Source organism: Opisthorchis viverrini, assembly GCF_000715545.1.
Source record: "Opisthorchis viverrini unplaced genomic scaffold opera_v5_78, whole genome shotgun sequence".
NCBI classification, from domain to species: Eukaryota; Metazoa; Platyhelminthes; class Trematoda; order Opisthorchiida; family Opisthorchiidae; genus Opisthorchis; species Opisthorchis viverrini.
Window position 1 is genome coordinate 709,052 of NW_008751734.1, and position 13,045 is coordinate 722,096.

Consider the following 13,045-nt stretch of genomic DNA (forward strand, 5'->3'; position numbering starts at 1 on the left):
CAATATACTTATGCATATATATATATATATATATATATATATATATATATATAACTAGACAGACTTTGTGGTTGTATAGCAGTGAAGCATCAGTGCAGACACTGATGTTGCTGTCTTTGATGATGATGATGTTAAGTCAATGACGCAATGCTAATTGCTGTGCACTTTTCTTGCGAGAACACAGCGCTGCTTCTCGGTCTGGGTGATGTAAATGCTGGTGATGATGATGATGATGATGATGATGATGACGATGATGATGATGAGGAGGAGGAAGAATAAGAAGAAGAGGAAGAGGATGATATTCCAAACAGCAATTCCAGGTTGCCTGTGATTGTCAGCATTGGAGTGACTGATATGGATAAGAATACTACAGAGTAGACACACTATGTCACAGTTTTGCAGCTTCTCGCACAGACTCGGTTCTTTCTGTTTACTGTTCATACGCGCCCAGAAGAACACTTTGTGAGAAGCAGTGTTTCTGAGGGGGGCAGAATAAGAGGGAGTGAGAGCTATGCTGGCAACCGAAATCCATGACCCAGCCAAAGTACTTTTAGTTTCCGTTGTAACAGTGTCTAATAGGAAAGTGCACCAGTCCATCAGACACCTGATCGTTCGCACCAGGACCCGGATGTTAGTTTTGGAAACATCTGCTGTATTTTCCAACGCAAGTAAAACAGTCCCGAATCACCAACCCGAAGCAGAGTTCGTAGGCTCAAAAATTGATTTGCAAAAATCTGTTTCGATCGGAATTCAAAAAAGTTCAAATGACCCCACCCATTCTTTCTGCTTAGTGGGGACATATGTTCCCCTCCACTAGTGTCAAAAATTATGATGTATTAACGGATTGCAGGATGACGTTCCTACACTACACAGACCTTTTGTTCAGATTAGACTGATGTTAGCGGATGATAGCGGCAGAAATCAATAAAGTTGGGACACATTTGCAAAACCTCGTTATAGAATGCAATGATCCATGGTACAAACGAGATTTGGAAAGCTGGGAAAGGGAAGACAACCAGTTGATAAAGTTACGTGCCCGAAAAGTGGAAAAAAACGTTGAGATACACCCATCTGATGACAAGAGTTAGACTACCTTGTGACTCATTATTCGAATGCCTTCTGTTGTCCATTGTTCAGTCTTTTTGTTTTCTATGGGGCATCTTGGTTAGTTTGGTGCGAAAAGCTGTTGCCAATTCACCTGGAATGAGATAACTCTATGATCGACCACTTTGTTGCAGAATGCTGTCCGGTTTCGAGTACCCGTCAGTGTGCCACAATTTTGGGAGGACTGTCCTCATCGCTTCTAAGCTAACTTGCGCTCCCTTCCCCCTCGGTTTACATGCATTAGCTCCAAAGATGGACGCAGTGGCGCTTTATGGAGTCACTGGCCATCCGGAAATAGTCTATGTGGACATCAGCGCCTTCCAGACCATGGTAGACTTTATCGACTAAATGATGGAAGACATTTGGTGGGAATGAATGGTATTCCGGCCAATAGGCTAAAACGAATTTGCCATTTGGGTGACCCTGGTGATAAGGATCTAGTTGCATAGACAAAACAGATCAAATTTTGAAAACAATAGATTAGGGACCAGTAGTCAAGTCTAAGATGTGCTGATTCACGTATTGATCGGGGGAGTAGACCTCATTTTCCATACAGTCATCAACTAACTGCAGTCGTTTTGTGGATTGTGTAAAAGGCTTTTGTTCAAACTCATCTTTGGTCGCACGCACCTCATCGGGTTCGATTCGAAGTGGTCCGGTAGTCAAAGTGCACGGGAGCAGCATTTGTGATCGTCGGTGGGGCCGAAGTGGCTCACTAACCCGGAGAAGGGCAACTAAAGTCGCTAATTTTGTTTTTCTTCGTCTTTTACTTAAAATTGTTGACTGTGATGAGGGCCAGCCGCGTGAGCCGCAAACACACTTCAGCCATCGAGTCTCTCCCAGACGGGCGGGCGATAGCATGGTGACTGACATTGCTTGGTTGGAGTTTGCGTAATACCAAACCACAAAGCCGGAATGAGTTGGCAGCGGGTCACATCTACTGGAACCAAGATTTGCTGCACATATTATCGATCGGTCGATCATGGTACTGAAAGTCAAGCCTTGATGCAGGGCAGCGATCTCCTCCCACAGTGCTTGGATAGTGAGGTCGGCCGGGGTTGCATGAATTTGATTGGCGAAGCAAGTTCTCGTGCATACTCATCTTCATGTGTCTGCGTCTCGGTGTGGCGTCTTGCCCAGGCTATTCTAGTTCCTACATGCACATCTCCGCATCATGCACGCATTGTGATGCAGCTAAATCATTTGCTAAGTACTGACAGTCTGTTTCTGTACCGTGAAAACTGCGAGGGATGTGAACAAAGCTATTTTTAAAACGGACTGAAGGGTTATGATATTTTAGGCTTTGGAACCCATAAGATACCTCACCAGAACGGGTGGAAAACCTGTCTCCCATCTATTCTAATTAGTTACTAAACGTCAAACCAGGTAACAAGGAAACCCACATAGTCGAAGCAGAAATTAAGGATGGCGAGTCTTATTCGAGCTTCATAGAATCTGACACCTCAATACTACCGTAGGGACCGTAAGAATTAAAGGATTCAAGGCAAAAACTTTTAAGAGCTTTAAAAACTAACTCTTATAACCCCCAACTTATGACTCACCGTGGTTCGATTTTTTAGGCGGTGTGAACTTAGAACATTGAGCCAGCATTTACAAAACCAGCAACTGCAGTCGTTCTCCACATTGCCCCTCTCTTTGAAAATTAACAACCCTAGTGTTCTCTGTACTGTGCGAACCATTCGGAAAGTTCCGCCCATGGTGTATACGAGTTTTCGGGGAATGTGGAGCTACTTGGGAGAGCACAACCAGCGCATGAATCACGAATAGGGACAGAGCAAACGTCGTGGTGTGTTCGTGAGTTATCCGGCGCATACACCTTGGAAGCATTCGAAGTGGTTTTCAGACGACACGGCGCAAATGATAATCTATGCAAATGCGAAACTCGTGAATCCAAGCCCTGTAAAGGAGGGCAAGCTGTTTGCGAGTGAGTCAGTACAATAGACCGTTAACAGGCGATAGGTTAACTTTCATTTGATTTTACACTACTAATGAGTAGCTGGTTCAGCTGATGAAAACATCAACCGAATCCAATAATCCCATAAAGCGCTGCAGAATTTGCGCGATAAACACCTGTCAAAGCAAAAGGCCTTAGCACGGTTACAAACATATAAGAGTTTCGTGACAAAATGGCCAAGCGTCTCCACACCAAGTACAGTGTGATTTCATGTATGATACGATGGAAATCTCGCACAGTATTCCCAGATATCGCCGTGTTTCTGTCGGTCTTAGCAACTGATCTAAAGCTATAGTTAGTGAGTGCGAATGACGTGACCAAGCGATGAATCTAAAGACTTGCAGCTCGGATGATAAGAACTGATGACAGAAGGCAGCAGGACTTGGAAGTGTTTTCTAATACGTGCATTTTTCCCCAATAAACACGAAGCTTTAGAGCATTAACTTTATTGGCGCCAAACTTTAGTGCATTTTAGTTGCCATGGCGACTCACATCATGATAAGTAGATGCTACACTAAATATACCGGAGTTTGCATCAGAAATACTCCAATTAGCAGTGTGCGCTAATTATTAATTTCACCAGTAATTAAATGGATTTGTGTATATGTGCTCAACCGAGATTTCCAACCAGTCCTATCTGTTTACTTGTACTCACCCCCTCAATTTGAGACGCTACGGTCATCTGGTAGACCGGGTAAGAAATTAAACATGGCGTGAACTCGAGTTGTGATTGGCCCATTTTCAGCTTCATATCAGGATGGGTGTTTGATACAGCACTGATTAGGAGTTCTTTTCGGAACATACTATTATAATTATCACTATTACTACTATACATAAGGGGTTGTTATGATCCTCCATCTGTCAACCTTCTGAAGACTGCTATGGGGATTCAAGTCCTATCTTGCGACAACTTATTGCCTGTACTAAATGAGAAGTCTTCAGGATCCAGTTTGAACGAAGGTCAAGTTGGCCGAACCTATCATACGAGGAAGCGATTTCTAGCACAGTATCCTGAGTCACAAATTTCCCCACTTAGTTTTAGCTTTTGACAGTTGTTATGGTGGATCATGAAAGCAAAGTGTTTTTCAGCTTATTGAATGTCACGAGGTGAAACACAAATTGCCAGAGGGTATTTGGCCTCAGTCCTAGCTAAACGTTGCTTGCAGAGGAGATCTAACCGTTTCAGAGGAATAAGGAATAAAATCTGACGACTATGCTAGAAAACTGGATTGATTGCGATCAGTTATTGCATCTGAAACTTGCCTTAGTGAAGCCTCTTACTAAATAGGCAGTGTACACCCACTATACTGACATTCCTTTTAAGGACATCCTCATCGAGCGGCATATCCAAGTTTCGTGTGGAATGACTTTCAGTCTAATGTCCATTACATCTTCCTCCCATAATTCTCTGAAAACCACTTGTCTCAGGACATTCGCATCTTCGCACCGTGAATCTTCTCAGTGGCCTCCTTCTTAGGAGGAAACAGCGACTTCTACTGGGAGGTGAAGTAGAAAAAACCTTGGATTTGGTGCTATTTATGAGTCGGTTGAGGACTGTTATTGACTTTGCCAACCCATTGCTAATTTTAACGGAGGTTTTATCCTGCAAATGAAGTCAATCTATGCCAACTAGTCGCAAATTACTGTACAGCTATTTCATCCCCATTGAGGAACATGAGCAGTACACAACCGGCTAGTGGTTTAAACGAGTGTCTGATCAATACTGATCAATACTCGCAAATGGACTGAATAACCGTTCCAGCTGTCGCCTGCCTTCGCCGAAATCGAGAACGTCCGCATTTGCATCAGTCGAAATTGGCGATTTGTTAGTCGGGAGATGCCAGTGCTGGACTCACCTTGGGTCACACCGATGAAATTGATTTCTTCCTCTGCTTGTCCAATCTGTCAGCCGAAGTTGACTACTGTAAGGGCACCGTGGTTCGTTTGGTACACTTCCTGCCGTTTTGTACGTATCAGACACTTTGTTCCGTTTTAGTGACATTGCACAGAGATCATGATGAGTGTGTTCTCTACTTGCAGCCGTTGCGTAAGGCAGTGACAGACCAGTGTTTCCTCGATTTGTACTTCACTTTGATCAATTGAACCGGAAGAGACCACGCGCTTTTATTGGAGAATACAGACCCGGTCGGTCGCTAAAAGTTGCTTCGGTTTGACGCATGATGTTCAAAGGGTGCGGCCGGTCAACTTGTCGCACCCATATTCTAACAGGGTGTGGTCGATTTGTTAACATTAGCGCTAGATGACATTTTTCTCGAAAAAATGGCAACTTGTAGAAACTGGCGTCAAAAAAACACTACAAAGTGAAATCATTTCGGTAACCCGCGTTTTTTCCCCACAGCATGATCATTTCCTTTGAAGGGAATGATGGTTGGTACCTGGTGTTTGACGCGATGACGTAGGAAGAAGCATACCGGCAAGATTGCCCAAAAGCGAATAGTTGATCTGAAGGTGGTGATTAAGTCATCCAGGGACTCAGCTAGTGTGAATTGGTGAGTGTATGATTAGTAAAATTAGTACGTTCATCTCACTCGCTCTTGAACAGTGCTCCTCTTGTCCTGATAAGTACACATCCGAGGTGAGAGACACTGCATTCTAGTTTAGCTCTTCTGAAGGCATTACATATTCCTGGCTCCGTGTCGAGCTTTGAATTCTGACATGCGTGTTACAACTCGTTCCCCAGCGCACACTGGAGTCACCTTAATTATCACGTCTGTGGTGTTCGCTCTTGAGCACTGTAACTGGTTCCGTCAACGATGACCGAGCAGCTGTCCTAGTTTTGTCGATCAATGAGGACCCCCTCCCCTTCCGGGGGACGATTTCTGATTGGTACAATTCCCATTAACTGTCCTGGCATAGGTGTTCCAGTGAGCTCGAAAGAGGGTGAACTCAACTGCCTGCGATGGCATCTTCAAAACAGACGATGGCGCGTGTTCAAAGTGGTTTAGGCCACGGATTTTTTTGTCCAAAAATGATCAACACAGATGTAGGTGGGCTAGTGGATGTTGGAAGTTAGCATCCAATATTTATGGGTATCCCCACAACAGTTGGGAGAATTCGATCAGACAGTGTTTGACCGCACATGGAAATTTTAAATTTGCCAATTCAGTCAGATTGTAGTGTGTGCATGTACCTCCATACCATTTTGGTGAAATTCATCTTTCACTCTAGAGAGACTAGAACTCAGAAGAGGCCATTGTTCCTCCATCGGCTGCAGGTACTGCCGGAAAAAAATGTAGTAAATCCTTCCTCAAATCGTAAACTCCATCAGGTGGTAAACTGATGGAAATACAGGAACTCAGGTCATCGATTTCGGATTAGTTCCACGAACCCGCCAGTTTTCTTCAGCATCATTTTATTAATCTTTATCGGTTTGCATTAGGCTGGTGGTAATCGGCGGCAACCAGCCCCGCGACCCAACATGCATTCTTTATGTAAAACTTCACTCCTCTGTACACAGGGTAGTTATTAGGTGGTAGGTATGTTGTAATCAGAGGGCGTCAGTTCTGGTTTGTTTGAATAAGTTGTGTTGGTCGCGCGCACACACTCCTGACAGTGACATGCACCGTGCGATTACGTCTTTCGATGTAGTTAGCTAGTGTTGTCCGAGGCTACTGCGTTCACAAAATTTATGCACATTTCTGTTCCGTCCATTCGTCTCCTCTTTCAGGCACCCCTCACCGTCACACTATTCTACTTTCCGTGCTTTGCTAGTATGTGACCTGTGGCGCTAAAAACCTACTTACCTTCATTTCGTTGAGCTCAATTCGTTCCAACACCTACAAATTTCACGTGGCGATTTCTTGTTAGAGCGACTGTCTGGAATGCAGAAAAATAAAGCTGTCAGCTATCGGTTGCACCTTCCGTCTGACCGGAATTGTGCAGTAACTTTCTAGTTAAACCAAAAACAACCTTCACAGCGGTCCGACATATGTGTAGACGGAAGAACGCACGCAGCTGTTTCTACCAGGACTTAAAACGCACGTGCAGAATGCAAAAGGCGCGCGCCCCGGGTGGGCTCTATTGGAATACACTGATAGGATTTCTGTCCTCTCCTTATCCATGTAAAAGGTTATGAATTGACGTTTATTAAAGTATTGTTGAACATTTGACCTGAAATTGAAAACAGTCTCTGTATGTCAACGAACAGAGCCACCTTAATTAGGGCTTGAACGCACTGTTTTGTAACAAAAAGCTCGCGCCCCTGGGTGGGCTCGAACCACCAACCTTTCGGTTAACAGCCGAACGCGCTAACCGGTTGCGCCACAAGGGCGGTCGGGTGGCTTGTTAAGATTTATTGTAGTCGCACAAAAGTAATTGGTATGCAGTGGTCGGCAATCGGATGTACATTGTTTAATCGGCGTTTTGTTGTACCAAAGGCGGTGGCTAAGACAGCTGATCTGTTTAGGCTGAGTGCATCCTGACTAAGTTGGCCATGATAGTGTGTCATGATGGTGAAACGTGGATGCAAGTTATCCGAAATTTACCGGTTTTTTTGCACCTTCACCTGAGTTCCATCAATTGGCAGCCCCCATCACGGATAGCTAAAATTGCCCTCATTTTTTCTGACTGAGAGATAACATATACGTTGAAAATCCTGACACAGGACGCCACTAAAACCAACAGGACACGTGGTTCTTCTACTGAAGAAGTCAGCTAGTCACTTCGTGTGTGAATGAGCTTGCCTAATCTTTGGAAGCCCTCACTACATGCCAAAAAATTTCTGGACGTCGTCCGAATTAAAAGTGAGTCATTGCTCATTTCTCTGGATTCGTTTTGAGGGAATCTCTCATGGTCAGCTCCCATTATCATGCAGTGGTGTGCGTATCAAAACGCTTATATTACTTCAAGAAGACAGGTAATATCAAATTCAATAGTTTCACGTGAAAAATATGTTCGACCACATACCGTCACAACGAAGGACCTTCCTCAATGTGAGCTTGAACACATTTTGGTAAAAATTATCAAATAAATAGTGGTGAACTCACTTGCTTGTAATATTTTAACACTCAAAGAACAGGATTCGTCCATCAGTGCCCAAGAGATTCGCACCAACTACTTCAGCCTGAACTGAATATACTGAAATATTGATTGGTACAGTAGGCTTAGTCATCCACATGCTGGCGAAAACTCGCAACTCTAGCATCGCATCTTGCCGCCTTAAAATCCGAGCAGTTATCGCAGCTTTCCGGTCACCCAATCCACTCTGCGTTTCCCCGTGGCTGTGCATTCGTGCGCAATCGCATATGACGCAGCACCACCGCTCATTTCCCCTCTGGCTTGCGGAACATGGTAACAGTCTAATCGAACACCAGCGGCAGAGCGCTGGTGAAACCGTCAGGTGATCCAAGGTGTCCTGCTTGTCTTGGGTGCCTGACGCAGACAGTCCATCTGAGCCGGGTTGAGCAACATGCGGAGTCAGCAACGCGCACGGACAGTGTAGCCATCCCTTCACCAAATACATGACTGTACAGCTCACCGCCAATCGGTAGGTCACGAGATCTGTCTTTTTCTCTTACACTCACAAATCACACCACAGAATCGTGACTAACTTGACTACACAGCTCACAGTCAAGCCCTTGATCCCACACTCGCCTTCTTTCACTAAACGTACAAACCATGACACACAAAGGTGACTCATCTGACACCGACCGTCTGATCAGGTAGCAGCAAGCCATTTGCTGACGCCCACACAAACACAAACGTTCCTACATATAGGATAAGAGCACAGCAACACAACACAACTCAACAGAACTTCACACGTCGCCCAGCTCGGAGCAGAGCCGCTCAGGATTTACGGCGCTCCAATCACGGATACTCCGGAATATGTTTGGCTGCTACAACAGCAAAGGAGACACGGAACCTGCATCCGGACTTACAACAGGATTTATCAACCTGTACCTGTCATACGATAAGTCCCTTGTTCTCATATATACCTGTTGTAATACTTTAACTCAACAAGCTAATATTGCTAGTGATCTCCGTTTTCTCGTTCACATAACTGATGTTTGGGTTCTGACAGAGCATTAACAAATTGGTGAGCCCGACGTGACCCAAATTTGTTGGTTTTGCGTGTTTAGTTGAACTGGGCGACAATGTGTTATGCGACTTTCCAAAGAGTGTTTAGACTGCTGCGACGCTGATGGAATGAATCAACCATTCTGTTTACATGCGAGTTGAGTGAATGTGGCGTGGTGAATGACTGGTGAAGCATGCAAGTTAAGCGCGAATTCCGGAATGGTGATCTGGTTTCTCGAAATTTAGTATCAATTGTACGACGGGCTAGACCCTTGTTCCCCTACACGTACAAATCACGACACACAAAGATGACTCATCTGACATCGACTGATAAGGTAGCAACAATTCATGTGCTGACACCCCCCACACACGCACACGGTCCCACATACAGGATAACAGCACAGCACAGCAACGCAACGCAACTCAACATAGCTACGCACGTCGCCCAGCTCGTAGCAGAGCTGCTCAGGACTTACGGCGCCTCAGTCATGGATAGTCAGGGAATAAGTGTGGCTGCTATGACAGCCACAGGAAGACATGAAACCTGTATCCGGACTTGCAACAGCATTTATCGACCTGTATCTGCAATACGATAAATCCCTTGTTCGCGTATATACCTGTTGTAATAATTTTACTCAACAAGCTGATATTGTTAGTGCTCCCCGTTTTCTCGTTCATATAGCTAATTTTCGGGTTCTGGTAGAGCATTAACAACAGACAACCAGACCTGACGAAACTGATCGAATAAGCATCAGCACTGTGTAGGCTGCACGCACATCAATGTCGCGACAATGGAGAGCCAGGTGGTAACATGGCAACGTGGATAACGAAGCCGTCGGCTCGACCTACAAGCCTGAGTCAAACGATCCTGTCGATTGTGGTTTCATGGTTGATTCGGTTGGACTGCGGCATGCTTTAGCAATGAAATTGGGCGGTTCAAGGAAAACGTGACCAGTATTGTTGCAGTTTTCGGAATACTTCGGAGGCTAGGTGATAATTACTGTCAATGAGAGTCAAAACCAGTTCCTTCCAATGGGCAGTGTGCAGTGTGAAGCATTTAGAGGCAGTAAGGGTTCTATCTCATGTCGCTGTGTGTTCAGTCCATGCGTGAGGTCTTGTAGCACCATCAGATCCGGAATATGGGCTAAAAAGAACGAATTGCTCATCAACTGAGTACACTAAAGTGAACCGGATCTTTCCCAGATAAGCTCCGCCACCTTTTGCCAGCTCCAATTCAATGTGCTCACACAACCTTGACCAATTTTTGATGAAAACAATTCCTCACCCGCATCTAGGCTCATTTTGTGCAAACATTTTCTCCGTTCGGACGCGAAACTTCAAATGAACTTTCTTATGCCTTCAAATACTATTCATGACAAGGAGACAGCAATACGTTTTTTTGCAAAGCCACGGAGTGATCCATCAGCAACGTTCAGGCAACAATGGCCATCAAATGACACTTTCAACTGTTTCTGACAGGTGGAGGTGTAATGCCCGACAGTGTCGCCAAGAGACCGGTCTTTGAAAGGAAACTTGGCTGGAGTGGTCTAGGATGGAGTTTAGGACCTAATTCTAGGTCATTTATTGCTGGTTCAAAAATTTGGCGAAAATGAAATTCTGCTCAGAGGCATTATCTATTAGCCACACGACCGCTGTTGACTGGAAGAACTTTCTTCGCGAAGTTTGCGCCTGGCGGCTTTTGCAGACTCCAACAGTTATCGGCGGCCCAGGTCTACACTTTGAGATCAATGAAAGGCTAAAATCTCACCGTAGAAACCACACAGAGCGAGTTCTTCCCCAGCAGTGGATTTTCGGAGGGAAACTAAGGAGGTGTTTATGTGTGCAGTGTCAGATCGAGCTGCGGTCACTTTGATGGGCACAATCCTGGCCTGCATTGTTCCCAGCTTAATCAAATCTTAGGACAGCTAGGGGACTGTTAAGCAAGACCTAATCCAAATGAGCAACCACACAAGATAGGATCACTTCACAGTTTTTGTTCAGCTCAATCGGAATAGCGGAAATTGATAACTCCCACGGCTGAATAGATGTAGGAAAGGACGATTCTATGTGACAGTTTCTCAAATTTGTTGTTCTCAGGGTCGTCTATGCTGAATGGTGTAACGCTCAACATTGTTGTGACAATCAGATGACAATCAGAGTTATGCGCGTTCGCTACCGCACCGGTCCATTAATTTTATCGATTATTTTCCTCATTCAAATTGGTTCCACTTACAAAGCGGCATCACTTGGGTTCATGTTGTCATTCAGATCACAGACACACCATTTTATTATTTTCCTCATTCAAATTGGTTCCACTTACAAAGCGGCATCAACTTGGCTCATGTTGTCATTCAGATCTCAGACGACACCATTTTATATGCTTCATTCTTATAACACCAAGAACAGTGTTTCCGAATGTCTCGTGTAAGGAAGTAGATTTGTTTGAAATCATCTACTGTAAAATTTCTAGGGAAGGGGGAAAATTCAGACATTCTAAACTGTATTCGATTTTTTTCTCCGTATCAATATCCAAAAGGAATCTCTGCAGCTTCTGGACTGCTACCACAAGGAGGTTCTAACTAACAAAAGAATAATATTACCTTGGAGGAACACACTACTCACAAGATCACTGACTCCATTATTCCTAAACTTAGTTTGATTTGCAAAAGAGCGTATTTCGTAATCGGCCACATGAACAAGAAACTTTACAACTTGAATTGGATGAAAAATCACCACAGGGAACGGGTGAAACGTTATTGTACCCAAAGATCCGATAGTACATCGATGTATAGCTCCTGGCTGGGGTTGCGTGCTGGCATAGGTGGCCAGAGTTCTTACAGGCCACGAGCTCATTAGCGTAGAGTTTCCTCTTGGTAGAAACCATTTCGTATTAATAAATATGCCCTTATATTGTGATCAAAAGACCTGAAAAGTCCACAAATCTTTCCAGCAATTTTTGAGACTGAGTTATGGTGGTATAATACAAGGTCAAAACCAATATAGCTTGCAGAGGTGAGAGAACTTAGAGAATGAGCAGCGACAACTAATTCAGATTCAGATTCCTTTTATAACGAATTATGACAAACAAATGTGGGGTCAGTTTAGATGACATCGGTGGGCAAAATGTGACTACTTATAAGTAGTTGAATAAACTCGTGTTTTGTAGCCAAAGCACAGGCCGATTACAGGACGAGTCAGTAGGAAACAATAAGAAAAAAGATGGTGCTGCGTCACTTCTACAAGTGGCATTTTTCGAAGGAATTGCACACTTTGTTGACGGGGAATGCTGTTGTGGTTTTTTTCGGACGGAGCTCTCGGGAGAAGTCAGTGCCTTTTGTAGACACTCAGAACTAAAAACAAACTCAAATATTCTGCCAGTCAATATGATTTTTAGTTAGGAAAGTGCAGTTTAGCCTTATTTACACACTCTGTAAGGTTGCTATAAGACCACTGAGATTCACTGCAGCTTTGGGTGGTTCTTCTCGACCAATGAACTTGTTCCATATTCTTCTTAGGAGAGAGTCCAGCATATTTTCAGCCACCTTTCAGATGTTGATGTGTTTGCTTGCATTTTAGAAACGGAATCTATTCCAGACAATTGGGGAAAGTGGATGATAGTGCTCACTTTCTAAAAAGGTGCTCGTATTGAGTATGGTAACCACAGGGGGATCAAATTGACCCCGGTCGTAACGAGACTGTTGGCGTCGCTGGTGATTCGTCGCCTTACGGTGGCTGTGAGATACTGACTCGAGAGCAGCAAGCGGGATTCCAGCCTGGTAGGGGTTGCGTTGACCAAATTTTCACACTCCGTCAGGTGCTAGAGCAACTCCATAGTATAAGCGAACTCACAATTATAGTATTCCTGGATCTCCGAGGCGCATTCGACTCGGTTGATCAGTCTGTTCTTCTTGACACGCTTGCCCACCAACG

The 13,045-nt window shown here is 44.4% G+C and overlaps 1 protein-coding gene across 1 annotated transcript in view; it reads right to left on the reverse strand.

Annotated features, from left to right (window-relative positions):
- Nucleotides 1-13,045, reverse strand: part of T265_04614 (hypothetical protein) — a gene marked incomplete at both ends in the record, with an annotated part of 50,581 nt that overhangs the window by 31,303 nt on the left and 6,233 nt on the right. The window contains one exon of the mRNA XM_009169396.1: nucleotides 385-478. Coding sequence (XP_009167660.1) covers nucleotides 385-478 — 94 coding nt within the window. The remainder of the gene's footprint in view (nucleotides 1-384; nucleotides 479-13,045) is intronic.